This window comes from Lampetra planeri, chromosome 4 (genome assembly GCF_965212315.1).
Source record: "Lampetra planeri chromosome 4, kcLamPlan1.2.h2, whole genome shotgun sequence".
NCBI classification, from domain to species: domain Eukaryota; kingdom Metazoa; phylum Chordata; class Hyperoartia; order Petromyzontiformes; family Petromyzontidae; genus Lampetra; species Lampetra planeri.
This window is the reverse complement of record NC_136110.1, coordinates 779004-802004: the sequence shown is the minus strand read 5'-3', so window position 1 is coordinate 802004 and position 23001 is coordinate 779004. Positions and strand designations below refer to the sequence as shown.

General features: G+C 58.9%; 1 protein-coding gene across 1 annotated transcript in view; it reads left to right on the top strand.

The window, feature by feature from the left end:
* The window catches only part of LOC144717528 (uncharacterized), a 31777-nt gene extending 9861 nt beyond the window's left edge, over positions 1-21916 (top strand). The window contains exons 9-11 of the mRNA XM_078592923.1: positions 16097-16234; positions 16416-16490; positions 20772-21916. Of these exons, the coding sequence (XP_078449049.1) occupies positions 16097-16234; positions 16416-16490; positions 20772-20819 (261 nt within the window). The 3' untranslated portion in view covers positions 20820-21916. The remainder of the gene's footprint in view (positions 1-16096; positions 16235-16415; positions 16491-20771) is intronic.
* The last annotated feature ends 1085 nt before the right edge of the window (positions 21917-23001 follow it).

Below are 23001 nucleotides of genomic sequence, written 5' to 3'. Positions count from 1 at the left end.
GGTCGGTGTGGTGGGGTAGGGGTCGGTGTGGTGGGGTAGGGGTCGGGGTGGTGGGGTAGGGGTCAGGGTGGTGGGGTGGGGGTCAGGGTGGTGGGGGTCAGTGTGGTGGGGTGGGGGTCAGGGTGGTGGGGTGGGGGTCGGTGTGGTGGGGTGGGGGTCAGGGTGGTGGGGTGGGGGTCGGTGTGGTGGGGTGGGGGTCGGTGTGGTGGGGTAGGGGTCAGGGTGGTGGGGGTCAGTGTGGTGGGGTGGGGGTCAGGGTGGTGGGGTAGGGTCAGGGTGGTGGGATAGGGGTCAGGGTGGTGGGGGTCAGTGTGGTGGGGTGGGGGTCGGTGTGGTGGGGTGGGGGTCGGTGTGGTGGGGTGGGGGTCGGTGTGGTGGGGTAGGGGTCGGTGTGGTGGGGTAGGGGTCAGGGTGGTGGGGGTCGGTGTGGTGGGGTGGGGGTCAGGGTGGTGGGGTGGGGGTCGGTGTGGTGGGGTGGGGGTCAGGGTGGTGGGGTGGGGGTCGGTGTGGTGGGGTGGGGGTCGGTGTGGTGGGGTGGGGGTCGGTGTGGTGGGGTGGGGGTCAGGGTGGTGGGGGTCAGTGTGGTGGGGTGGGGGTCAGGGTGGTGGGGTAGGGTCAGGGTGGTGGGGTAGGGGTCAGGGTGGTGGGGGTCAGTGTGGTGGGGTGGGGGTCGGTGTGGTGGGGTAGGGGTCAGGGTGGTGGGGTAGGGGTCAGGGTGGTGGGGGTCAGTGTGGTGGGGTGGGGGTCGGCGTGGTGGGGTAGGGGTCAGGGTGGTGGGGTAGGGGTCAGGGTGGTGGGGTAGGGGTCAGTGTGGTGGGGTGGGGGTCGGTGTGGTGGGGTAGGGGGTCGGTGTGGTGGGGTAGGGGTCAGGGTGGTGGGGTAGGGGTCAGGGTGGTGGGGGTCAGTGTGGTGGGGTGGGGGTCAGGGTGGTGGGGGTCAGTGTGGTGGGGTGGGGGTCGGCGTGGTGGGTGTGGGCGGTAAGGATTGGTGTGGTGTTTGCGTATGGGTGGTGGGCGTGTGGTGGTGGTGGTGGTGTTGTTGTTGAGATGAGCGGGGTGGTTCGTGTTTGGGGTGGGTAGCGTCGATGTTGTGGGACCCATGGGGCGGTGTTTGTGTTCACTGTCGTTTGAACATTTTCGTGACAAAATTAGCCAACATCCTCGCATGCAAACAGCGGCGCTTTACAATTAACAACCATCAACAGCGAGCCCCATCCATCCGGCCGTGATTCTTTACTCATTTTGTTTATTTTAAACACATGGCGGTTAAGTTTTGGACACTGCCGCTACGATTCGTCCTGCTCTCTGGGCTTCGGTCGCGGAAGGTTTCCTCGCCTGCTCTTACGCACGCGCCGCCCGCAGCGATCGTGGCAGCTGCGGTCATTATGTAACATTTAAATATTTATTAATTCATTTATTTCGCGCAGTTGCTGAGCCCAGGGCCCCGAACGTCAAACGGGCAGCGACAAACGGCACCGTGGCAGATGTACCAGGCAGACGTGTCACGCATCTCTTCAATTGAGCGCGGTTGTTGCAAGAGCTCGGAGGTGGGGGGAGAGAGACGATGACGACGGGAGAGGGAATTCCAGTGGAGAGGTGCGAGAGGAGAATGCGAGGTGACCTGCAGAGTGGAGGTGGTGGTGGTTAAACACAGCGAGGTGACCTGCAGTGTGGTGGTGGTGGTGGTTAAACACAGCGAGGTGACCTGCAGTATGGTGGTGGTTAAACACAGTGAGGTGACCTGCAGAGTGGAGGTGGTGGTGGTTAAACACAGTGAGGTGACCTGCAGAGTGGAGGTGGTGGTGGTTAAACACAGTGAGGTGACCTGCAGTGTGGTGGTGGTTAAACACAGTGAGGTGACCTGCAGTGTGGTGGTGGTGGTGGTTAAACACAGTGAGGTGACCTGCAGAGTGGAGGTGGTGGTGGTTAAACACAGTGAGGTGACCTGCAGTGTGGTGGTGGTGGTGGTTAAACACAGCGAGGTGACCTGCAGTGTGGAGGTGGTGGTGGTTAAACACAGCGAGGTGACCTGCAGTGTGGAGGTGGTGGTGGTTAAACACAGTGAGGTGACCTGCAGTGTGGTGGTGGTGGTGGTTAAACACAGCGAGGTGACCTGCAGAGTGGAGGTGGTGGTGGTTAAACACAGCGAGGTGACCTGCAGAGTGGAGGTGGTGGTGGTTAAACACAGTGAGGTGACCTGCAGAGTGGAGGTGGTGGTGGTTAAACACAGCGAGGTGACCTGCAGAGTGGAGGTGGTGGTGGTTAAACACAGTGAGGTGACCTGCAGTGTGGAGGTGGTGGTGGTTAAACACAGCGAGGTGACCTGCAGTGTGGTGGTGGTGGTTAAACACAGCGAGGTGACCTGCAGAGTGGAGGTGATGGTGGTTAAACACAGTGAGGTGACCTGCAGTGTGGAGGTGGTGGTGGTGGTTAAACACAGTGAGGTGACCTGCAGAGTGGAGGTGGTGGTGGTTAAACACAGTGAGGTGACCTGCAGTGTGGTGGTGGTGGTGGTGGTTAAACACAGTGAGGTGACCTGCAGTGTGGTGGTGGTGGTGGTTAAACACAGCGAGGTGACCTGCAGTGTGGTGGTGGTGGTGGTTAAACACAGCGAGGTGACCTGCAGAGTGGAGGTGGTGGTGGTTAAACACAGTGAGGTGACCTGCAGTGTGGTGGTGGTGGTGGTTAAACACAGCGAGGTGACCTGCAGAGTGGAGGTGGTGGTGGTTAAACACAGTGAGGTGACCTGCAGTGTGGTGGTGGTGGTTAAACACAGTGAGGTGACCTGCAGTGTGGTGGTGGTGGTGGTTAAACACAGTGAGGTGACCTGCAGTGTGGAGGTGGTGGTGGTTAAACACAGCGAGGTGACCTGCAGAGTGGAGGTGGTGGTGGTTAAACACAGTGAGGTGACCTGCAGTGTGGAGGTGGTGGTGGTTAAACACAGTGAGGTGACCTGCAGTGTGGTGGTGGTGGTGGTTAAACACAGTGAGGTGACCTGCAGTGTGGTGGTGGTGGTGGTTAAACACAGTGAGGTGACCTGCAGAGTGGAGGTGGTGGTGGTGGTTAAACACAGTGAGGTGACCTGCAGAGTGGAGGTGGTGGTGGTGGTTAAACACAGTGAGGTGACCTGCAGTGTGGTGGTGGTGGTGGTTAAACACAGTGAGGTGACCTGCAGTGTGGTGGTGGTGGTTGGGTTGTTGTGATCTGCAGTGTGGTGGTGGTGGTTAAACACCGTGAGGTGACCTGCAGTGTGGTGGTGGTGGTGGTTAAACACAGTGAGGTGACCTGCAGTGTGGTGGTGGTTGGGTTGTTGTGATCTGCAGTGTGGTGGTGGTGGTGGTTAAACACCGTGAGGTGACCTGCAGTGTGGTGGTGGTTGGGTTGTTGTGATCTGCAGTGTGGTGGTGGTGGTGGTGGTGGTTAAACACCGTGAGGTGGATGAGATGAAACAGCACAGTCTGGTCGACCCGAGTGCTCAAGACGGGTGCAGGAATCAACGAGTGAAGTTCACAGGAATTGGTAGCAATAGAAGAGTGACGAGCGGGCGACTGACCGGAGTGAATTGGCGAGCGCTGGACCATCGGTCACCCCGACTAATGCTTTACTCTCATCGGTGCGGTAGAAGCCGCGTGCAGCTCCACCCTGGCCGCGTACGACGACACGATGCCTCTTCCACCTTTGGCCAAATTTATGCGGCCGAGTGAAGCTCGGCTTTCACACAGCCAGCCCGATGGTTCAGCCTCTCTCCGCGTGCACCACCGGTCGTCGGTCAGATACCGATTAAATCGCCGCACGCTGCTGCACGTGCCTGATTGCTGAACCTTATAGATTTCAATTAAGATAAGAAAACCTTGCCCCCCGTGGGTGCGCACCGTCACACCTCCCGAGTTCGATTCCCGCTCACGGGCCACGCATCGATTAGTAGCGAATATCTGAACCGCTGCTAAGTGAATTGGGCCTTCAATGAGGAGCCACGGCGGTGTGTTAACATTTGTAAAGCAAAGGCGGCTTTGCTTGGTCCTGGCCACACCCCCTCGTGCCCCGTGCCGGCCTTCCTATGTTCTCACTAACAGCACTTGCCCCAGCACTCCGCTAGAGGCTATGCGGGGGAATCTTTCTCTTTGTGACGCGTACACCCACGATTAGCTCGAATTAGTGTTCCGCACATCACATGGGACACCAACACAACAAGCCCCTCTGTGTTAATTTATACGGTGCCCTGTCACCTGGCCAGCGTGCACCCACCCAGTTGTTTTGGAACAAGGATTGGAAATGGCGGGCTGGTGCACCGCGCGGTGAGTCGCCAGAAACCCCAGGATATCGGGGAACCCGCGGAGCGAGCGGTTGACCTGCGGCGGTGTTGGCGACGATTAGTCTGCGAGCGTGGTGACGGAGACGCGGTGACGAGACGGAGCGATGAGCTCGGTTCATGCGCAGGAGCCGGATGGGTCGTTGCACCGCAAGGACCATGAGAGGTGGCGACTGCGGTGGCTGCATTGGCGGGAGGCCTTCATCCCGCGGTGGGTTGTGACCGTAGCCTCTGATGATGATGCGAGTGTCGTTCCGGCCTGGAAAAGGGGGGGGGGCGGTGGGGTTTGCGACAGATGGGTTGCAGTAGTTGGGGGCATGGCCAATGGGAGGGGGGGCTGTCTGTCCGCTGCGGGCCCCCCATGGAGGTCACGGCCGCCCTGCGTTTGTTTTTCACCGTTTGACACGAGCCACTTGCGCTGAGCGCTTGAGCCCGCCGCTCCTGCGACAGCACCGCAAATATTTACGTTTATTCGCCGGGATCGCCTCGTTCATAATGGCCGAGCCGTCCAAACGTTCTCCTTTTTTCTCTGCGCTCCCTCCCTCCGTCTGTCCCTGCCAGCCCTGCGTTGTGTCATCGGCCGGCGTAAACACTCGGCCTTCGTAAATCATCTCGGGTTTTTATTCGCTGCTGTTTTGTTTTCTCTCGAGCGGCGGTAGGTCGGGGGGTGAGGGGGAGGGGGGGTGTGTGGGGGGCGGCCGCCGGCTTACCCGTGTCCGCCACGTGCCGGGCCTGATCACCCCCGCACCGCGGACACGCGTGCCGCCAGTGGTGGTGGTGACGATGGAGTGGTAGGCATGGTGTCTCCCCGCCGGTGGTGATGAGTAGGAGGCCTGGTGTGCCCGCACTGGTGGTGACGGGCGTCTGGGTTGAGCGCGAGGGCTGAGTTTAAACCGTCGCTAGGGTCAAAGTTGAAGGTCACTGAAGCTGGACAGGGTCCAAAGTGCGCCGTGTTACAAAGTGTCTGGCTTGGCTGTGACGAGGAAACTGTGAGGTTGGGAGTGGTGAGGAGACTGTGAGGTTGGGGGTGGTGAGGAGGTTGGGGGTGGTGAGGAGGCTGTGAGGTTGGGGGTGGTGAGGAGGTTGGGGGTGGTGAGGAGGCTGTGAGGTTGGGGGTGGTGAGGAGGTTGGGGGTGGTGAGGAGGCTGTGAGGTTGGGGGTGGTGAGGAGGTTGGGGTGGTGAGGAGGTTGGGGGTGGTGAGGAGGTTGGGAGTGGTGAGGAGGTTGTGAGGTTGGGGGTGGTGAGGAGGTTGGGGGTGGTGAGGAGACTGTGAGGTTGGGGGTGGTGAGGAGGTTGGGGGTGGTGAGGAGGTTGGGGGTGGTGAGGAGGCTGTGAGGTTGGGGGTGGTGAGGAGGTTGGGGTGGTGAGGAGGTTGGGGGTGGTAAGGAGGTTGGGAGTGGTGAGGAGGTTGTGAGGTTGGGGGTGGTGAGGAGGTTGGGGGTGGTGAGGAGGTTGGGGTGGTGAGGAGGTTGGGGGTGGTGAGGAGGCTGTGAGGTTGGGGGTGGTGAGGAGGTTGGGGGTGGTGAGGAGGTTGGGGGTGGTGAGGAGGCTGTGAGGTTGGGGGTGGTGAGGAGGTTGGGGTGGTGAGGAGGTTGGGGGTGGTGAGGAGGTTGTGAGGTTGGGGGTGGTGAGGAGGTTGTGAGGTTGGGGGTGGTGAGGAGGTTGGGGGTGGTGAGGAGGTTGGGGGTGGTGAGGAGGCTGTGAGGTTGGGGGTGGTGAGGAGGCTGTGAGGTTGGGGGTGGTGAGGAGGTTGGGGGTGGTGAGGAGGTTGGGGGTGGTGAGGAGGTTGGGGTGGTGAGAAGGTTGGGGGTGGTGAGGAGGTTGGGGGTGGTGAGGAGGCTGTGAGGTTGGGGGTGTTGAGGAGGTTGGGGTGGTGAGGAGGTTGGGGGTGGTGAGGAGGTTGTGAGGATGGGGGTGGTGAGGAGGTTGGGGGTGGTGAGGAGGTTGGGGTGGTGAGGAGGTTGGGGTGGTGAGGAGGTTGTGAGGTTGGGGGTGGTGAGGAGGTTGGGGGTGGTGAGGAGGTTGTGAGGTTGGGGGTGGTGAGGAGGTTGGGGTGGTGAGGAGGTTGGGGTGGTGAGGAGGTTGTGAGGTTGGGGGTGGTGAGGAGGTTGGGGGTGGTGAGGAGGTTGGGGGTGGTGAGGAGGTTGGGGGTGGTGAGGAGGTTGGGGGTGGTGAGGAGGTTGGGGGTGGTGAGGAGGTTGTGAGGTTGGGGGTGGTGAGGAAGTTGGGGTGGTGAGGAGGTTGTGAGGTTGGGGGTGGTGAGGAGGTTGGGGGTGGTGAGGAGGTTGTGAGGTTGGGGGTGGTGAGGAGGTTGGGGTGGTGAGGAGGTTGTGAGGTTGGGGGTGGTGAGGAGGTTGGGGGTGGTGAGGAGGTTGGGGTGGTGAGGAGGTTGTGAGGTTGGGGGTGGTGAGGAGGTTGTGAGGTTGGGGTGGTGAGGAGGTTGGGGTGGTGAGGAGGTTGTGAGGTTGGGGTGGTGAGGAGGTTGGGGTGGTGAGGAGGTTGTGAGGTTGGGGGTGGTGAGGAGGTTGGGGTGGTGAGGAGGTTGTGAGGTTGGGGTGGTGAGGAGGTTGTGAGGTTGGGGGGTGGTGAGGAGGTTGGGGGTGGTGAGGAGGTTGTGAGGTTGGGGTGGTGAGGAGGTTGGGGTGGTGAGGAGGTTGTGAGGTTGGGGGTGGTGAGGAGGTTGGGGTGGTGAGGAGGTTGGGGGTGGTGAGGAGGTTGGGGTGGTGAGGAGGTTGGGGGTGGTGAGGAGGTTGGGGTGGTGAGGAGGTTGAGGGTGGTGAGGAGGCTGCGTGGCTGTGAAGGAGTGCTGAGCGGATGTTCCAGGATGGGGGTGAGCGCAGGAGTCCGCGGAGTTCACAGGAGTGGGAATTAGCGCCACGGAGGCGGTGGCTGTCAAACGGTAATTAGTTGAAAGTTAGGCTCGAGTAAGAGGGAGGTTTATTTTAAAGCCCGTCTTGGTGGTAAAGTGTAGGCGGGTTCGTTATAAACCACCGGGGCTGGGTTGCAACGGGGGCGGCGGGGGGGAGCTGGGATTAAACTGTGGTTTATGTTTCAGTTGGTCAAGTTGGGGTTTCCCGTCTTGCCGAGGGGTGAGCCCAGCACGGGGAGGGGTGGGGTGGATGGGGGGGGGGGTCAGGGAGAGAAACCGCGCGCGGTGAATTGAGAAGAAAAATCCTGGGGGTTTTCAAAATAATTCTCAGCTGCACCGAGGATTCGTTTCACGGCCGCCGCTGAGCGTCCGGGCGGGCGGCGCGCCGTATATTTTCATTTCACGCAACCCCCCCCCCCTCCGATGAATAAGGCGGCTTGGGTAAATACAGATTAATTAAAATCAGGTCGTTGAGTCCGTGTCAGGCCGAGAGGAGAGTCGCGAGGGCACGTGGGCGGCCGTGACCCCATGTGACCTGGCCGCCTCCCGGCAGTCGGCGCGTGGCCGTCGGCGGCTCCTGGGAATCCCGGTGAGCCTCTCCCGAGCGTGGCCGCCGCCGACAGCCCCCGCCGCCGCTACCCGCGCCACCAACACAACCACGGCCACCGCCGCCGCCAATGCGATCTCCGCCACCACTGGCATCGCAACTACCATCGCCGCCGCCACTACCACCGCCATTACAATCATCACCGCAGCGGCCTCCGCCGCCGCCGCCCTCGGCACTGCCACGGCCCCCGTAGGCACGCCCGCCGTGCGCCCCTCGGGTTCGCCGCGGGGGTGGGGGAGGGGGGCTGGGAGCGGGTCGTCCCGGCCCGCACCCCCCCCCACCACCACCACGTGAGACCGGGGGCGCTCCCCGCACGACGCGCGGTGACCCCCGCGGGCAGAAACCCGCCGGTGATGAAAACATCGCGGCACTCCTCGTCCCTGCCGCTGCGGCTGCTGCTTTCGCTGCTCGGTATGTGGATAATAATAATAATAGTTACAATAAAGAAATAAAATATAAAAACAGCGGCGAAGAAACGCCCCAAAATGTTGGAGCGTGTTTAAAAAAAAAAATCCGCAGGGCAGCATCCGGCGCAGGGCGAGAGGAGCGGCGGCCACATGGCAGCACGGCCGCCACGCGCCAGCTCAAGAGCCCTCCTCGTAATTAGCGGCAAATTCTTCATCAAACGACGACGTGTTCTGGACTTCCCGCTCCGGCAACACCCCCCCACCACCACCGCTCTCACCGTGACCCGGGGCGCTGGCCACGCACCGACCAACCAAGTTGTTTTCACTGCTCGCACACGTGTGCTTGCTAGTGTGTGTGTGTGCGTGCGTGGTAGTGTGCGTGTGTGGTAGTGTGCGTGCGTGGTAGTGTGCGTGCTCACGTGTGTGTATGTATGCGTGCGTGCTTGTGTGCCGCTCCCACGAGCCGCCCTGCAATGTAATGGCCAGGCCAGCCGCACCGCGTTGTGCCCTGCTCTGCCAAGCGCACGTCCCGGCCACAAACTGGGCACGACCACCTGCCCTGAACCAGAGCTCTATTTTTAACCCTAACCATGTCTCAACTCTCCCCCGACTCTTACCTTGACTCTCACCTTGACTCTCACCTTAACCCAAACGCACTCACCCATGATAACCATCACCCTCGCCAGAGTTTTTATCTCAAACCATAATGTTAACTCCAGTCCTCACCATAATTCTTAACAGCATTCGGCCTAATCGGGAATCTAACCTTAACGCCGGCAGGACGAGGGCTGGGCGGATGGGGGGGGGGGCGGCGTGGTCTGTTCCGTGCGGTCCCTTTGAAGTCCGATCGTGCGGAGGAGCGGTCGAGCGCATCTTGGCCTGGCACGCGCACGCACGCACGGGCACCATCGCGATGCTCGCACACGTGTGCGCGTGCGTTTGTGCGCGTGTGACTAATGTCTGAGTTTGACGAGGAACGCGAGGAATGGAGCGGGCTCTGTGGGAAATGTTTGGCGTACCTGACACGTCCCATTGACGCGCCGCGCGAGCGAGCACGGGTGCGCCCCCGCCCACAACCCCCCAGCCGCCGCGGCGCTCCGGCACATCTGCGCGTGCCGGTGGTGGTGTCTGGGTGGGAGGGTGGGTCCCGGTGCGTGCACGCGCGCATGCGTGTGCGCTTGTCTGCGTGTGTGCACGCGGCAGCAGCAGCAGCAGCAGACGTCTGGCTGGGTGGGTCCCAGCTGTGTGTCGCTGCTTGAGTGGTGCAGCGTTGGGCGTGTGTGCGTGTGTGCGTGTGTGCGTGTGTGCGTGTGTGCGTGTGTGCGTGTGTGCGTGTGTGCGTGTGTGCGTGTGTGCGTGTGTGCGTGTGTGCGTGTGTGCGTGTGTGCGTGTGTGCGTGTGTGCGTGCGTGTTTGCAAACCGCACGGTTTGCCAACTCCACCGTTGTCTCATTCTGCCGCGGTTCGTTGTCCCCCTCTTTTGGAGGAGGGGTGGGGGAGGCCTCCCCCATGGCACCCCCCCCCCCCGCACCTGCAGTGCGTGCGTGGCGCTCGTCTCTGCTCGGCCTGCAGATGTGGTGGCGTGATGGGGCAGCGGGTGATGTGTGTGGTGGGGCGGAGGGTCGGTGTAGGGTGGGGGGGGAGCAGAGCGGGCGAGTGGGCGGGCGACGACACGTATTTTTGTTTGGTTTTGTTCCCTTGTGCAGCTGCTCAAGTTCAGCAGGTGCTGCGGATGGCGCGTTGTGTAATGGCGCGCTTGCGCGTGTCTATCCGCGTCGGCGTGTGTGTCGGCGTTTGCCTGTCCCGTGTGCGCGTGCGTGTTTGTCCGTGCCCGCTTGTCCGTACGTGCGTGCGTACGTGCGTGCGCCTGCCAGCGCATGTGCACGAGCAGGGCAGCCAGCGCCCTGCGGTGGGAGCGAAGGGGTGGTGGGACAGGCGGGACCCGTTCCCCGCCCCCCCCCACCGCCTCCCCATCCCCACCGCCCTCCCTCCCTCCCTCTCCCGGCGCGGGTAATTCCTAGCGTTCCTCCTGCAAGCGGCCACTTCCCGTGCGAGCTGCCCACATTCCCTCCCGCCCGTCCCAGGGGACGTCTTAACCTGCTGTGCCGTTAGGGGCAGCCCAACACGGCCCCCCCCCACCACCACCGCCGCTGCCGCCTCATCGGCCCACGCCACCCGCCCCCCTCTCGCCGTCATTGTTATATTTTATTTGGTAACATTTTCTTGCGTGTGTCTGCACATTTTTTTCCCCTCTCTCGGTTCGGAGTTATTTTTTTGAAATGGCGAGCGCGAGTTGTTATTACTACCGCCACTGCCATCGCCGCCACTACCACCGCCGCTGCTGGTGGAAAAGTGGTTCTCTCCGAGGCCGAGCGCCAATGGGCAGAGATGCTGACAGCGAGCACCAGCGGGGTTGCCCACGCCAAAGCCTCGCACCGATTGACAGCTCCCACCTCACCGTGGCACGACCGGCAACCGACCTCGAGAAATTTGTCGGAGGGCCCAAGTGGCACAGGTGGTACGGGGTCAGCGGGACTCCCCCCCCCCCCGTAATGCAGGAGCGGGTGTCGCTGTGGATGGAGTGGTTGCGGCGCGTGCGCTCTTGTGGTGTAGGTGAAGTGGTTGCGGTAGTCGGCTGTGTAGCGTTCTCCCTGTGAGGATGCCTGCGGTTGCTTGGCGGTTGTTGTGGCACCCGTAATGGTAGCGGATGTGACAGTGGTTCTGATGGCTCGTGCTTGTGGTGGCGGCGCTGTACGTGGTCGTGCTGGCAGACGCACGCACCGTGGGGGCCGAGTCGTTTGGTGTTTGGCCCGCGAAGTGAGAGTCTGAGTGCGTGTGTGTGCATGTGTGGGGAGTGGTGGTGTAGTGGTTAGGACACTGAAAAACAAACCCGACGACCCGAGGTCGACTCAGCCTTAATTGAGTACCTCGTGCAGGCTGTAAACATCAGCATTGGGGAAACAAAGGCGGCCGCGGCATGGTCCTAGCCACCACCCACCCTCGTGCCAGGCTCTGGAGGTATTGCTCGCAACCGCACTTTCCCCAACAGTCTGCTAGAGGCTCCACGGGGGATGTTTCGCTGCAGGTGCAATGTGAAGCCCTGTGCCGGCCTCACCGCCACTGATGGGAGTTGGAGCGTGCGTGTTTTCTGTGTGCGTGCGTGTGTGTACGTCGTGTTTTTGACGCTTGTCTTTGTTATTGATGCCGTGTGTGATGTGTTGGGGTGTTTTTGGAGCTTGCTCGTGCGTGCTTGTACGTGACGTGTTTTTATTTCTGTTTGGAGTATTTTCAGCTCGCGGTCTTGATAGTTGCGGTTATGGTTAGGAGTGGATTTTGTCGAACTCTTGAGAACTTAAGAGGCCAAGATGAGTGTGGGTGAGTGAGCGTGTGTGTGGTGGTGTAGCGGTTAGCGCGCTGCGCTATGAACCTGATGACCCGGGTTCGATTCCCGCTCACGGCCAGCACCGGTGATGATTATCTGAACCGGTCCTGGGCCTCCCCTAGGTCGACTCGGCCTCAAATGAGTACCCGGTGCGGTGTGTAAACATCGTCACTGGGGATACGAAGGCGGCCGGGCGTGGTGTTGGCCACACACCGCCTCGTGTGCCGTGCCGGCCTTCATAGGTGCTCGCTAACAGCACTTGCCCCAACAATCTGTTAAAGCTGCACGGGGGATGTTTTTGATGGGTGATATGTTGGGTGGGATGTTGTGTGCGAGTGAGGTGATGAGTTGAGTGAGTGAGTTGATTTTGTCTAACCAGGAGGAAGCGCTTAGAGACCAGGATAGTCTCATGTCCAAAAGTCACCTGGCTCCTCCACCACAGTGACAGAAGCAAACTCGAGCGTGTAACAAGTACCACCACCGAGAAGCAGATCAATCCCTGTGTGTGTGGCGTGTGTGTGTTGTGTGTTGCGTGTGTGTGTGGTGTGTGTGTTGTGTGTGCGCGTTGTGTGTGTGTGGTGTGTGTGTTGCGTGTGTGTGTTGCGTGTGTGTGGTGTGTGTTGTGTGTGCGCGGTGTGTGTGTGTGTGTGTGTTGCGTGTGTGTGTGTGTGGTGTGTGTGTGGTGTGTGTTGTGTGTGCGCGTTGTGTGTGTGTGTGCGTTGCGCGCATGTGGAAGAAAGCTGCGAGACGTCTGTGCAGCCCATGGGCTTGTAATCACCAACACGCCGTTTTGGCATCGGCACATCCACACAACATCACGGGTGCACGCCGGTTCAAAGCAAGAACATCTGCTGGACTATAAAGTGACGGAACAGCGATTTCAGGCCCATGTTCTTGACACCAGGACCTGCCGTGGAGCTCATCTGCCCACCGACCATTGGCTTGACATTTATTAGATGCGAATAACATATAGTTCGAGAGGCTTTTAATGACTGTACAGGAGGAATTTCCATCTGGTACAGATACAACGGGAGGCTGATTGATGCCCGGTTGCGGTCGAGGGATGGCTCCCTACTGGTCAAACATATTTATGTTTATGATCTGGTAATTGCTGCTCATGCTGAGAAGGAATTGGAGAAGCTGCTGCTGAATCTGGAGTGTGCTTCTGAGCGGTGGGGGCTTCACCATTGGCCCCCCAAATATCAAAGCACCTGCCTGGGTATTTCATGTCATCAAATGCTCCCTTCCCTCCACTCCCCATGAGTGAAGGGGCAGTTGTGTTTAAGTGTACGTACCGGGCTGTGTGCTTATGACCAGCTCCGGTTTGGCAGCGGAAGTCTCACTCCAAATCAGTCGAGTAGCATCTTTTCATCGGCTGCGTAATGCTGTTTGGAATCTACCTGGTCTTTTGCTCCATACAAAGCTCTGGGTCGTCTTGGCTACAGTCATGCCCTCCCTGCTCTATGCTTCCAAAACGTGGAGCCCTCTAAAGTAACCTCTGCATCACTGAAACATTTGCGCATGGCTTGCCTACGATCCATCCTGGGTTTAACCAGACTGGATTGTGTGAGAAGCTAACAGATGCTCATCAGTGAGCTCTTTTGGCAGGTGAAGCTACTTTTTACGGGGTCATGTATCCTACATGCCCAGCCACAATATGCCCCAAGCAGCTTCTGTTTGGTTGGATAGAGGGGGCTAAATGGGTGTGGCACAGGTTACTGAAGACACGGGCTGATGTGGTACAGGAGGATGTGGCGCTGAGTGGCCTTACCGATGACTGGTACCAGCAGTGTCAAGATCAACCTCTGGAGGAGGTTAGTGAAAGATGCTGCTGAACGGTTGGAGGGAGTCTCCCTCCAAAAACAGCGGAGAGCAGAGGAGCGATGCTCACAACAACGAGCAGGGCGGCGGGTGGCTAAAGCACAGCAAGTCAACACAGTGGGGAGCACAGGTGGTGCATCTATTCGTCATCTCCGTCAGCCCATGGTCACCTGGGTGTGTCCCGTGACCTGTCGGTGAGCCTTCGACACGTGTCCTTCAGAGTGCACCTCGCCTGGCACAAGTGCCGTGGTGACGTCACAGCCACTTGGCTGGAAACAGCGGTTGTTTTTGTTGTTGGCAATGCGTTACGTTTGTGGTGGGTGTATGTCGTCCTTGTTGTGTGTGTTTTAATGTTGTAGTTTGTTTTGTTTGTATGCCATTAGTGTCGCCCGTGGGAGGGGCAGCAGCAGCATCACGTGATTCCTGCAGGGCTTGTCTTTGGCAGGGGGCAGTCTGGGTAGAGCCAGCTGCTGCTGCTGCAATGAGAAGTATTGGGAATTTCAGGTGAAGTCTGCGGGATTTTGCGCCGGGGGAAATTGGGATTTCCGCAATGACTTCTTCTGGGGCGTGGTGCGTGTGTGCCTACGGGGTGATTCGCGCTCAGACCTGGTAAATATCGCAAATCCACGCCGGCGTCGGTGGTCGTGCGATGTGCCGGTAATACTGCAGAAGATATTTTAACGGGGTTACGGTCGTGGGCTTGGTTTGGCTGTAACGGTTTGGGATGACACGGTGCGCTGTGATGGGCTCTGCAGGGATTATGGGGTTGGGCAGGGGGGTGTGTGGGGGGGGTGCACATGACTGGGCCCCTCTGCCTTTGTGAGATAACGGTATTGGTGTTGGTTAACTGCGTGTAGGAGCTGTGTGTGTGGCTGTAATTGCTTGTGTGTGTGTGTAGCTGTGATTGTGTGCGTGCGTGGTAGGGGAAGCGGTAGTGTGTCGTGGTTAGCGCACTGTGCTACAGACCCGGTGACCTGAGTTCTATTCCAGTTCGTGGCCAACACCAGGAGCAAATATCTGAACCGGTCCTGGGCCTGTCCTAGGTCGACTCGGCCTCAAATGAGTACCTGGTGCGATGTGTAAACATCGCCAATGGGGAGACAAAGGTGATTGGGCCAAGTGCTGGCCACCAATCCACCTGTGTGCCTTTACGGCCTTTATAGGTACTCGCTGACAGCACTTGTGCCTGCAGACTCTTCAGGCTACACGGGGGATCTTTGTCTTGTGTGCGTCGTAAGCCGTGTCCGTGATTGTGTGGATGCGTGCAAGTACACGTGTCATGTGTGTGTGTGTGCGAGCGTGGTGGTGTTTTTGTGTGTGTGGTGTGCACCTTTGTGTCCGTGTGTGTAATGGTTAGTGAACGCGCTGTGAACCCAGTGACCCGAATTTGATTCCTGCTTACAGCAAATCACAGTGGCGAATATCTGAACCGGTCCTGGCCCCCCCCCTCCCCCTAGGTGTACTTGGCCTTAAATGAGTACCTGGTGTTGATGTGTAGACATCAGCGTTGGGAGACAAAGGCAGCCGGGCGTGGTGCTGGCCACAACTGCCCCCCTTGTGTACCATACCGGCTTTCACAAAGTGCCCGCAAACAGCACTTGTCCCAACGGCTATACGGGGGAGCTTTGCTTCTGTTCAAGCGAGCATCGAATCAGTCCACACACCACGGTGAGGCTGTGTCTGTGGTGCCCGCCTGTGCCCACGCGCCTGTACGCTCGGGGGGGGGGGCTGCACCGGAGAGATGGATCAGACGGCGCTGCCACTGCTGTTGCTGCTGTTGCTGCTGCTGCTGCACCGCTCGGGTTTCCAGGCCTGCGTTCCGCTCATTCCAGTAGCGCGGACCCTGCTCTCGCCTGCTTTTAATTTCTACTGCGGAATTTCAGATATTTTTTTTCTCTCTTTTACATTTTTTTTCTTATTTCCAATTGTAGCTGTTTGAGGTCATAGAAGAATGTAAGGGGTTGCATTCCGCTCCGTGGTACGGAGCCCCGCAAACATCCACACGTGTGCCGCGGGTCACATGACCACGCACCGCAGTAAACACGGCCGCCGCCCCCCTCCGCCCTCCTCGCCCCTCCCCTCTCCACCCCCCTCTTTCTCTCCCCTCCCTCCTCCCCCATTCATCGCTCACCCCTCCCCGACCCCCAGAATCGATTTCGCAGACAGCAGCTACCTGCTTTGGTAGCCGTCGCAGCAGTGGTGTCTCGTGCGTGCATCTGTGTGGTGATAGCCGGTGGTGATGTCTAGCACCGCTGCTACACATCCTCCTTCAAGTCCCACACACGGCCAACATAGATGGCGAATGTCTGAACGGGTCCTGGACCTGTCCCCCGAGGTTCGACTCGGACTTAAATGAGTACCTAGAGCGTTGTTTAGTTTTCTGCACTGGGGAGACAAAGGCAGCCGGGCGTAGTGCTGGCCACCCACCCACCCCCTCGTGCCGGCCCCCATAGGTTCCACTCGCCAACAGCACTTGCCCCAACAGCCTGTGCTGGTTACATGGGGAATCTTTGTTTGTGTTACGTGACATACAGATCATTCTTAATTTGTACCTGCACTCTATGTACGTCTCGTGTGACACGTGCACACACACACACACACGTGAACCTTCGAGTCACTCTTGCCTACAATCACGTGTGGTGGTGGTGTGGTTAAAGAGAGGCTACATGGGAGCTCTTTGTCTTTGTGTGTGCGCGGCGCAGGAGTCCAAGAAGGGGGAGGCCAAGCCGGTAGCCACGCCGGGTTCCAAGACCCCCAAGACCCCCAAGTCACCCAAGTCCCCTAAAGGCCCCATCTCCCTGGAGGAAGTGAAGACCAAACTGAAGGAGCAGATAGAAAAGGTCAGGGGTCGCGCCGGGGTCGCCCACGGCACAGTTCGGGGTCGGAGGGGGCGCGTCTGGATCGAGGTTGGGGGGCCGGGGGGGTGAGGGGGCTCCTCGCTAGAGGTGGTGGGGGGGGGGCTACCCCTGTAAGTGTCTCCCCTTGTCCCCGGATTTGACGGTGTGGTTTCGTGTCGTGCAGAACATGGGCATGCCCAAGACGGAGGAGAAGTTTGGGAACTTTTTGAAGAGCTCCTTCAAGGTGGAGGACACCAAGGTGAGGGGGCCGCACTGCCGCTCAGCGGCATCGCATCTCGACACACGTGAAGGGCACTCCCGGTGGCAGCTGTCCCTGTGCAGCACAAGGCGTTTCTCGGCACTTGGCCTGTAATTCAGCATTGATCTGGTACCAGCAGGGAGCGATGATTGCTGCCGTGTGTGCGATCCCATTTCGGCAACATTTTGCAAATCTGGACCGCGACGCCGACAAGCGACGGCCTACTGTGGCATCCAACGCGAATGAGGCCCCACCCAGTGTTAACCAGGGTGGCCTGCCGGAATCGAACTGCGAACCTCCACAACAAGCGGCTCATGCACCACCGCTGGGCTATGTCACAGCTCCATACACCTATCATGCACCTATCATACACCTATCGTGCGCCAATCATACACCTATCGTGCGCCTATCGTGCACCTATCATACACCTATCGTGCACCTATCATACACCTATCGTGCGCCAATCATGCACCTATCGTGCGCCTATCGTGCACCTATCATACACCTATCATGCACCTATCATACACCTATCGTGCGCCAATCATACACCTATCGTGCGCCTATCATACACCTATCGTGCGCCTATCGTGCACCTATCATACACCTATCGTGCACCTATCATACACCTATCGTGCGCCAATCATGCACCTATCGTGCGCCAATCATGCACCTATCATACACCTATCGTGCACCTATCATACACCTATCGTGCACCTATCATACACCTATCGTGCGCCAATCATGCACCTATCGTGCGCCAATCATACACCTATCATACACCAATCATACACCTATCATACACCAATCATACACCTATCATGCACCTATCATACACCTATCGTGTGCCAATCATGCACTTATCATACACCTATCATACACCTATCATACACTGTAATCTCACGTGTCACGTGTCATCATTCACAACCGTTCTCGCACACAGACACCTGTGATCACAACACAAATTATCTTACCCACATATCATCACACACCTGCCACACACCTGACACACCTGACATTACACACACCTGTCTTAGCACATGCATGCCTCTCATCACAAGCACGGGCAGTACCACCTATGCAGTCGGTCACAACCGCACACCCCGACACGCACGCACACCTACAGTCCCTCGAGGGAACCCACGCACATTTCTATTGTGACTTTTATCCAGGAGAGCCTTGCCGAGTCTCAAGACTCTCCTTCAGGAGGATCCTGCCAGGTTTTTGCAGTAGAGGGCGATGTCGCTGTTGTTTGCGATCCCGATTGAGTGATTAGCAGGGAATATTTTAGCATTGAAGTGGTTTGACCAATCCCGGTTACGCAGTGTGGGTTTATGTTCACTATGGAGGGAAATGGGGATCCCATTGTAGGGAACCCACGCAGAACAGGGGGAGAACACGCAAACTCCACGCAGCACAGGGAGAACACGCAAACTCCACGCAGTATAAAGTGAGAACACGCAAACTCCACGCAGCACAGGGCAGAACACGCAAACTCCACGCAGTCTAAAGTGAGAACACGCAAACTCCACGCACCACGGGGCAGAACACGCAAACTCCACGCAGTCTAAAGTGAGAACACGCAAACTCCACGCAGCACAGGGAGAACACGCAAACTCCACGCAGTCTAAAGCGAGAACACGCAAACTCCACGCACCACGGGGGAGAACACGCAAACTCCACGCAGTCTAAAGCGAGAACACGCAAACTCCACGCACCACGGGGCAGAACACGCAAACTCCACGCAGTCTAAAGTGAGAACACGCAAACTCCACGCAGCGCGGGGGAGAACACGCAAACTCCACGCAGTCTAAAGTGAGAACACGCAAACTCCACGCACCACGGGGGAGAACACGCAAACTCCACGCAGTCTAAAGTGAGAACACGCAAACTCCACGCTCCACGGGGGAGAACACGCAAACTCCACGCAGTCTAAAGTGAGAACACGCAAACTCCATGCAGCACGGGGGAGAACACGCAAACCCCACGCAGTCTAAAGCGAGAACACGCAAACTCCACGCATCGCGGGGGAGAACACGCAAACTCCACGCAGTCTAAAGTGAGAACACGCAAACTCCACGCAGCGCGGGGGAGAACACGCAAACTCCACGCAGTCTAAAGTGAGAACACGCAAACTCCACGCAGCGCGGGGGAGAACACGCAAACTCCACGCAGTCTAAAGTGAGAACACGCAAACTTCACGCAGCACGAGGAGAACACGCAAACTCCACGCAGTCTAAAGTGAGAACACGCAAACTCCACGCAGCGCGGGGGAGAACACGCAAACTCCACGCAGTCTAAAGTGAGAACACGCAAACTCCACGCAGTCTAAAGTGAGAACACGCAAACTCCACGCAGTCTAAAGTGAGAACACGCAAACTCCACGCACCACGGGGGAGAACACGCAAACTCCACGCAGTCTAAAGTGAGAACACGCAAACTCCACGCAGCACGGGGGGCGCCCGAGTTGGGGATTGAATCCAGGCCGTTCTGGCCGTGAGGCGCGCGACCGTCGGCCCTGCCGCGTCCCTCGTGTCCACGGCCACGCCGCCCAGAGACGGCGTCCCGTCTCCTCGGGGGGGGGGGGGGGGGGGGGCGCTGAACCTGGCGAGCAGCTCGAGGTGGGGGGCGCCTGCGTGGGGACGCGTTGGCCCCCCCCCCCGGGCTGCAGGCAGGGGGGGGGGCACCACGCAGGAGATGCCTCGTGCAGAGCCGCTGGAGCCTCCGTGAGGCTTTCCTTAATAAAGGGCCGAATTATTATTGTTATAATCCTGAGCGCAGAAGTGGGCATTAATTGAGCTGTGCAGCAGTGGGTAGCCGTTAAACCGTGCAGCAGTGGACCAACGCGTGCAGCAGTGGACCAACGCTTGCAGCAGGAGGCGACTGTCTGCTTGTGAGGCAGCGAGCATTGTCAGCGCTTGCAGCAGGAGGATTCTTCTTTTTGCTGCAGTGGGGTGGAGGGTAAGGGGGGGGGGTCAGGGTGGTGCGGCGGTCACCCCCTCTCCCCTGTGATGTCACATGCGGTGATGTCACATCCCCGTGACGTCGTGGGGCGGTGACGTCGCCTCCCCTGGCGCAAGTCCGCCCTTTCCCGAAGCCGTGCTCACTGGCTCACTCACACGCCCCCCCCCCCCGCATGTGTGTCGTCGCTGTCGCATCCCCGCCCGGAGATTCCATTGTGAGGAGCATGGGAAATCCTGTGTGCGCGCGCGCGTATGTGACGGTGTGTGCGTGCGTGCGTGCTTATGTTAGCACGTGTGTGTGTGCGTGCGCGTGCCAGAGCATGTGTTTGTGCACGTATGAGCGTGCGAGTGGGAAAGTGTGAGCGGGCGTGAGAGGGCGAGCGTCGTGGGTGTGTCCGCGTGCACGCGTTCGTTTGCGTGTGGGAGAAAGCGTCTGCATGAATGGATGTTTGTGAATGGAGATATACGAGTGTGAGTGCGCGTGTACGCACGCATGCCTTTGCACGTGGGTCATTGTGTTAATGTGTGTGTGAAGGGTTGTGTGTTTAGAGGGTGTGTATGAATGAGTGTCATCGTTGTGCATGTGCGTGCGTATGAAAGGATGTGCGCATGCCTGTGGAGTTGTAGCACTGCGCTACAGACCTAGCGACCTGAGTTCAATTCCCACCCACGGCCAACATCGCCGACGAATATTTGAATCGGTCTTGGGGCCTTCACGAGGTCGACTCGGCCTAAACGTAGTACCTGGTGCAGTGTGCAAACATCAGCGGTGGAGAGACAAAGGCAGCAGGGCATGCTTATGGCCACCACCCCCCTCCCCCTTGTGTGTGCCATTGCGACCTTCGGAGGTGCTCACGAACAGCTCTTGCCCCAAAAGTCTGCGAGGGGGTTGCGGGCGGGAGGGACTCTTTCACTTTGATTACAGAGAAGCCCAGTGTCTCGCAGATTCCCTCTTGCACAGACGCACTCTCTCTCGCCCCTGTCTCACAGACCGTTGGGGCAAGTGCTCTTTGCGGGCGCCTACGAAGTCCGACGAGGCACACGAGGGAGTGCGTGGCTAGCACCGCACCCGGCTGCCTTTGTCTTCCCACTGCCGATATTTATATCCCGCTAAGGGGTGCTCATTTGAGGCTTGCCTTGGGGCGGCGGTCCCAGAACCGGTTCAGATATACGCCACGATAATCGATCACGAGCGCTAAGCGAACTCTGCTCGCCGGGTTCACGGCGCAAAGCGCTCACCGCTTGGTCTAGCGCGTACACATTGGTGGTCGTCAGCATTGCCCTGCCACGCCTCACCTGTGCCCCCCCACCCCCCGCCCAGGTCATGAAGGAGCTGTGGAGTTGGAGCTTGACGCAGACAAAGTCTTGAGGAGCTCCCGACACCCAACCCGGAGGGGGGGCTTCATCACAGTCCGTCCAAACTGGGCCCTGTCCCCTGCCGTCCCCCCCCCCCCCTGCCAGTTCATCATCCCCCCCCCCCCCCCTTTTAATCGCGGAGACGGCGTTAGACATGACATTGTTTTGTGTGTGTATGTTCAGGTTTATTTGGCGCGGTTTTAACATCACACGTTTTATTACATTTTTTACTGACGCACGAAGGGCGGCAACGTTAAGTGAAGTCTGCAGAGGCCCCAAACGATCCGTTAAGTGAAGCTGCGAGAACAGCAGAGGGAGGGAGGGAGGCGGCCCGAGCTGATGCCTGGTTGCTGTCAGTTTGGGGGAGGTGGGGGGGTGATGATCTTGAGATCGTTTTGTCGACCCCAAGGAGGAGCTTCCTGCCCTAGGACAGTGTTTCTCAACCGGGGGTACGCGAGGTGATTTATAAATGTGTGAAGTTGCATACATCAGTCATGGGTGAATAATGTGTATGAATCTGCCAATATGAAATAACGAGAGGTTAAATCCATATGGTAACCTCGAGTGATCTATCAGACATTTCTAAACTCGTTGATTGTACGCAAGGCGCGGGGTTCCAAGAGTAACCGGTCAACGCGAACCGATCGTGTCGCACGCACAGAGCGTCCCTTAAAGTTGCTTTCATTTGCTTGCAGTTAGCCTGTGAGGATACCTCACACAATGGACAAGTGGTTAAAATATTGACGTTCATTAATTCGTACCTTTATTTCTCAGAACCATGTTGGGTCAGGCAAGGGATGGGGGCGGGGGGGGGGTACAGTAGTAGCCAAACTAAGGTTGAGAACCACTGCCCTGGCAAGTTCCTGGAGGTTCCTGGAGGTCCCCTCGAGGTTCCTGGAGGTTCCTGGAGGTCCCCTCGAGGTTCCTGGAGGTCCCCTCGAGGTTCCTGGAGGTCCCCTCGAGGTTCCTGGAGGTCCCCTCGAGGTTCCTGGAGGGGTCCCTGCTGTGCCCCCTGATTGTGGTGCACCTCGTGCTTGTGGCATCTAATGAGTTTGGCGCGGTGCGTGGCCTTTGTTACTTGTGGACAATAAAAGTGTGTTGGATACCATCCCCAGCGCGTTCTGATTTCTCTCTCCCGCGTTGCATCCAACCTGCTGCAGTTTGTTTTCTTTTCCCGTGGCCCCGTGACGCCACCGTGTTTGTGTGCGTGCGGCGTGGGCAGCGGTGGCCCAGTGGTCAGCGCACCGCGCTACCGACCCGGCCACCCGAGTTCTGTTTCCGCTCACGGAGGAGACATCGGCGACGAAATATCTGAACCGGCCCTTGGCCTCCCCGGGGCCGACTCGGCCTCATCAGCACTGGGGAGCGACGAAGGCGGCGGCTGTGCGTGGTGTCGTCGGCCCAACACCCCCTCTCTAGCCACGTGACGCTGACGGCCTTCATCGGTGCTGCTCGCGACCGGCGCTTGCCACAACAGTGCAGGGCGGCGGGGGGGGGGGGCGCAACTGCCGCTCGCCCTGCCACCTCGATGCGGCGTTAATCGGGCGTCGATTTGAGGCTGCCCAGAGTGGTGGGATAAAGCGATGGGGGGGGGGGGTGGGGATAAAGCGATGGGGGGGGGGTGCCCACCACAGGCTGACTTACAAGTCCACCTACCCCCCCCCCCCGGCATCTGGCCGCGGGCCCCCAGGAGCCTCCTGGGCTCCGTGCGTGTCGACTCGGTTACGACGAGAATAGTTCAACACGAACCGGTTAAACTGGTAACAAACGTCAGGAAACCGGTAAACGATCCCAGTAGAATCTTAAGTCGTGGATGAATGCAACCGATTTAAGAAATGTGCCCCCCCCTCCCTCCCATTGTTTCCACTGCCGCGCCCGGAGATGGGAGCTGGGATCGAACCGGGCGACCCTCCGGCTTGCGGGTCGCGAGCGCGCTGTGCGGTGGCGGCTTCCCTTCGCTTCTCGATTAAAACAAAAAGTGTCGCTCACTCGTCGTGTTGAGCGCGGTCGGCGTGTGCGGCAAACCGATATTAACCCATTTTATGCGGTTACCGGTTACGCAAAACCGGGTTTTAATCACCCCCGACTCGCGATCGAGTGATGCAGGGAACAGCAACTCCTGCAGGGTGGACAAAGACAAAGACGCCCCGTGTAGCCCTTCAGAGCGTTGGGCCAAGTGGCGTTGAGCAGCACGC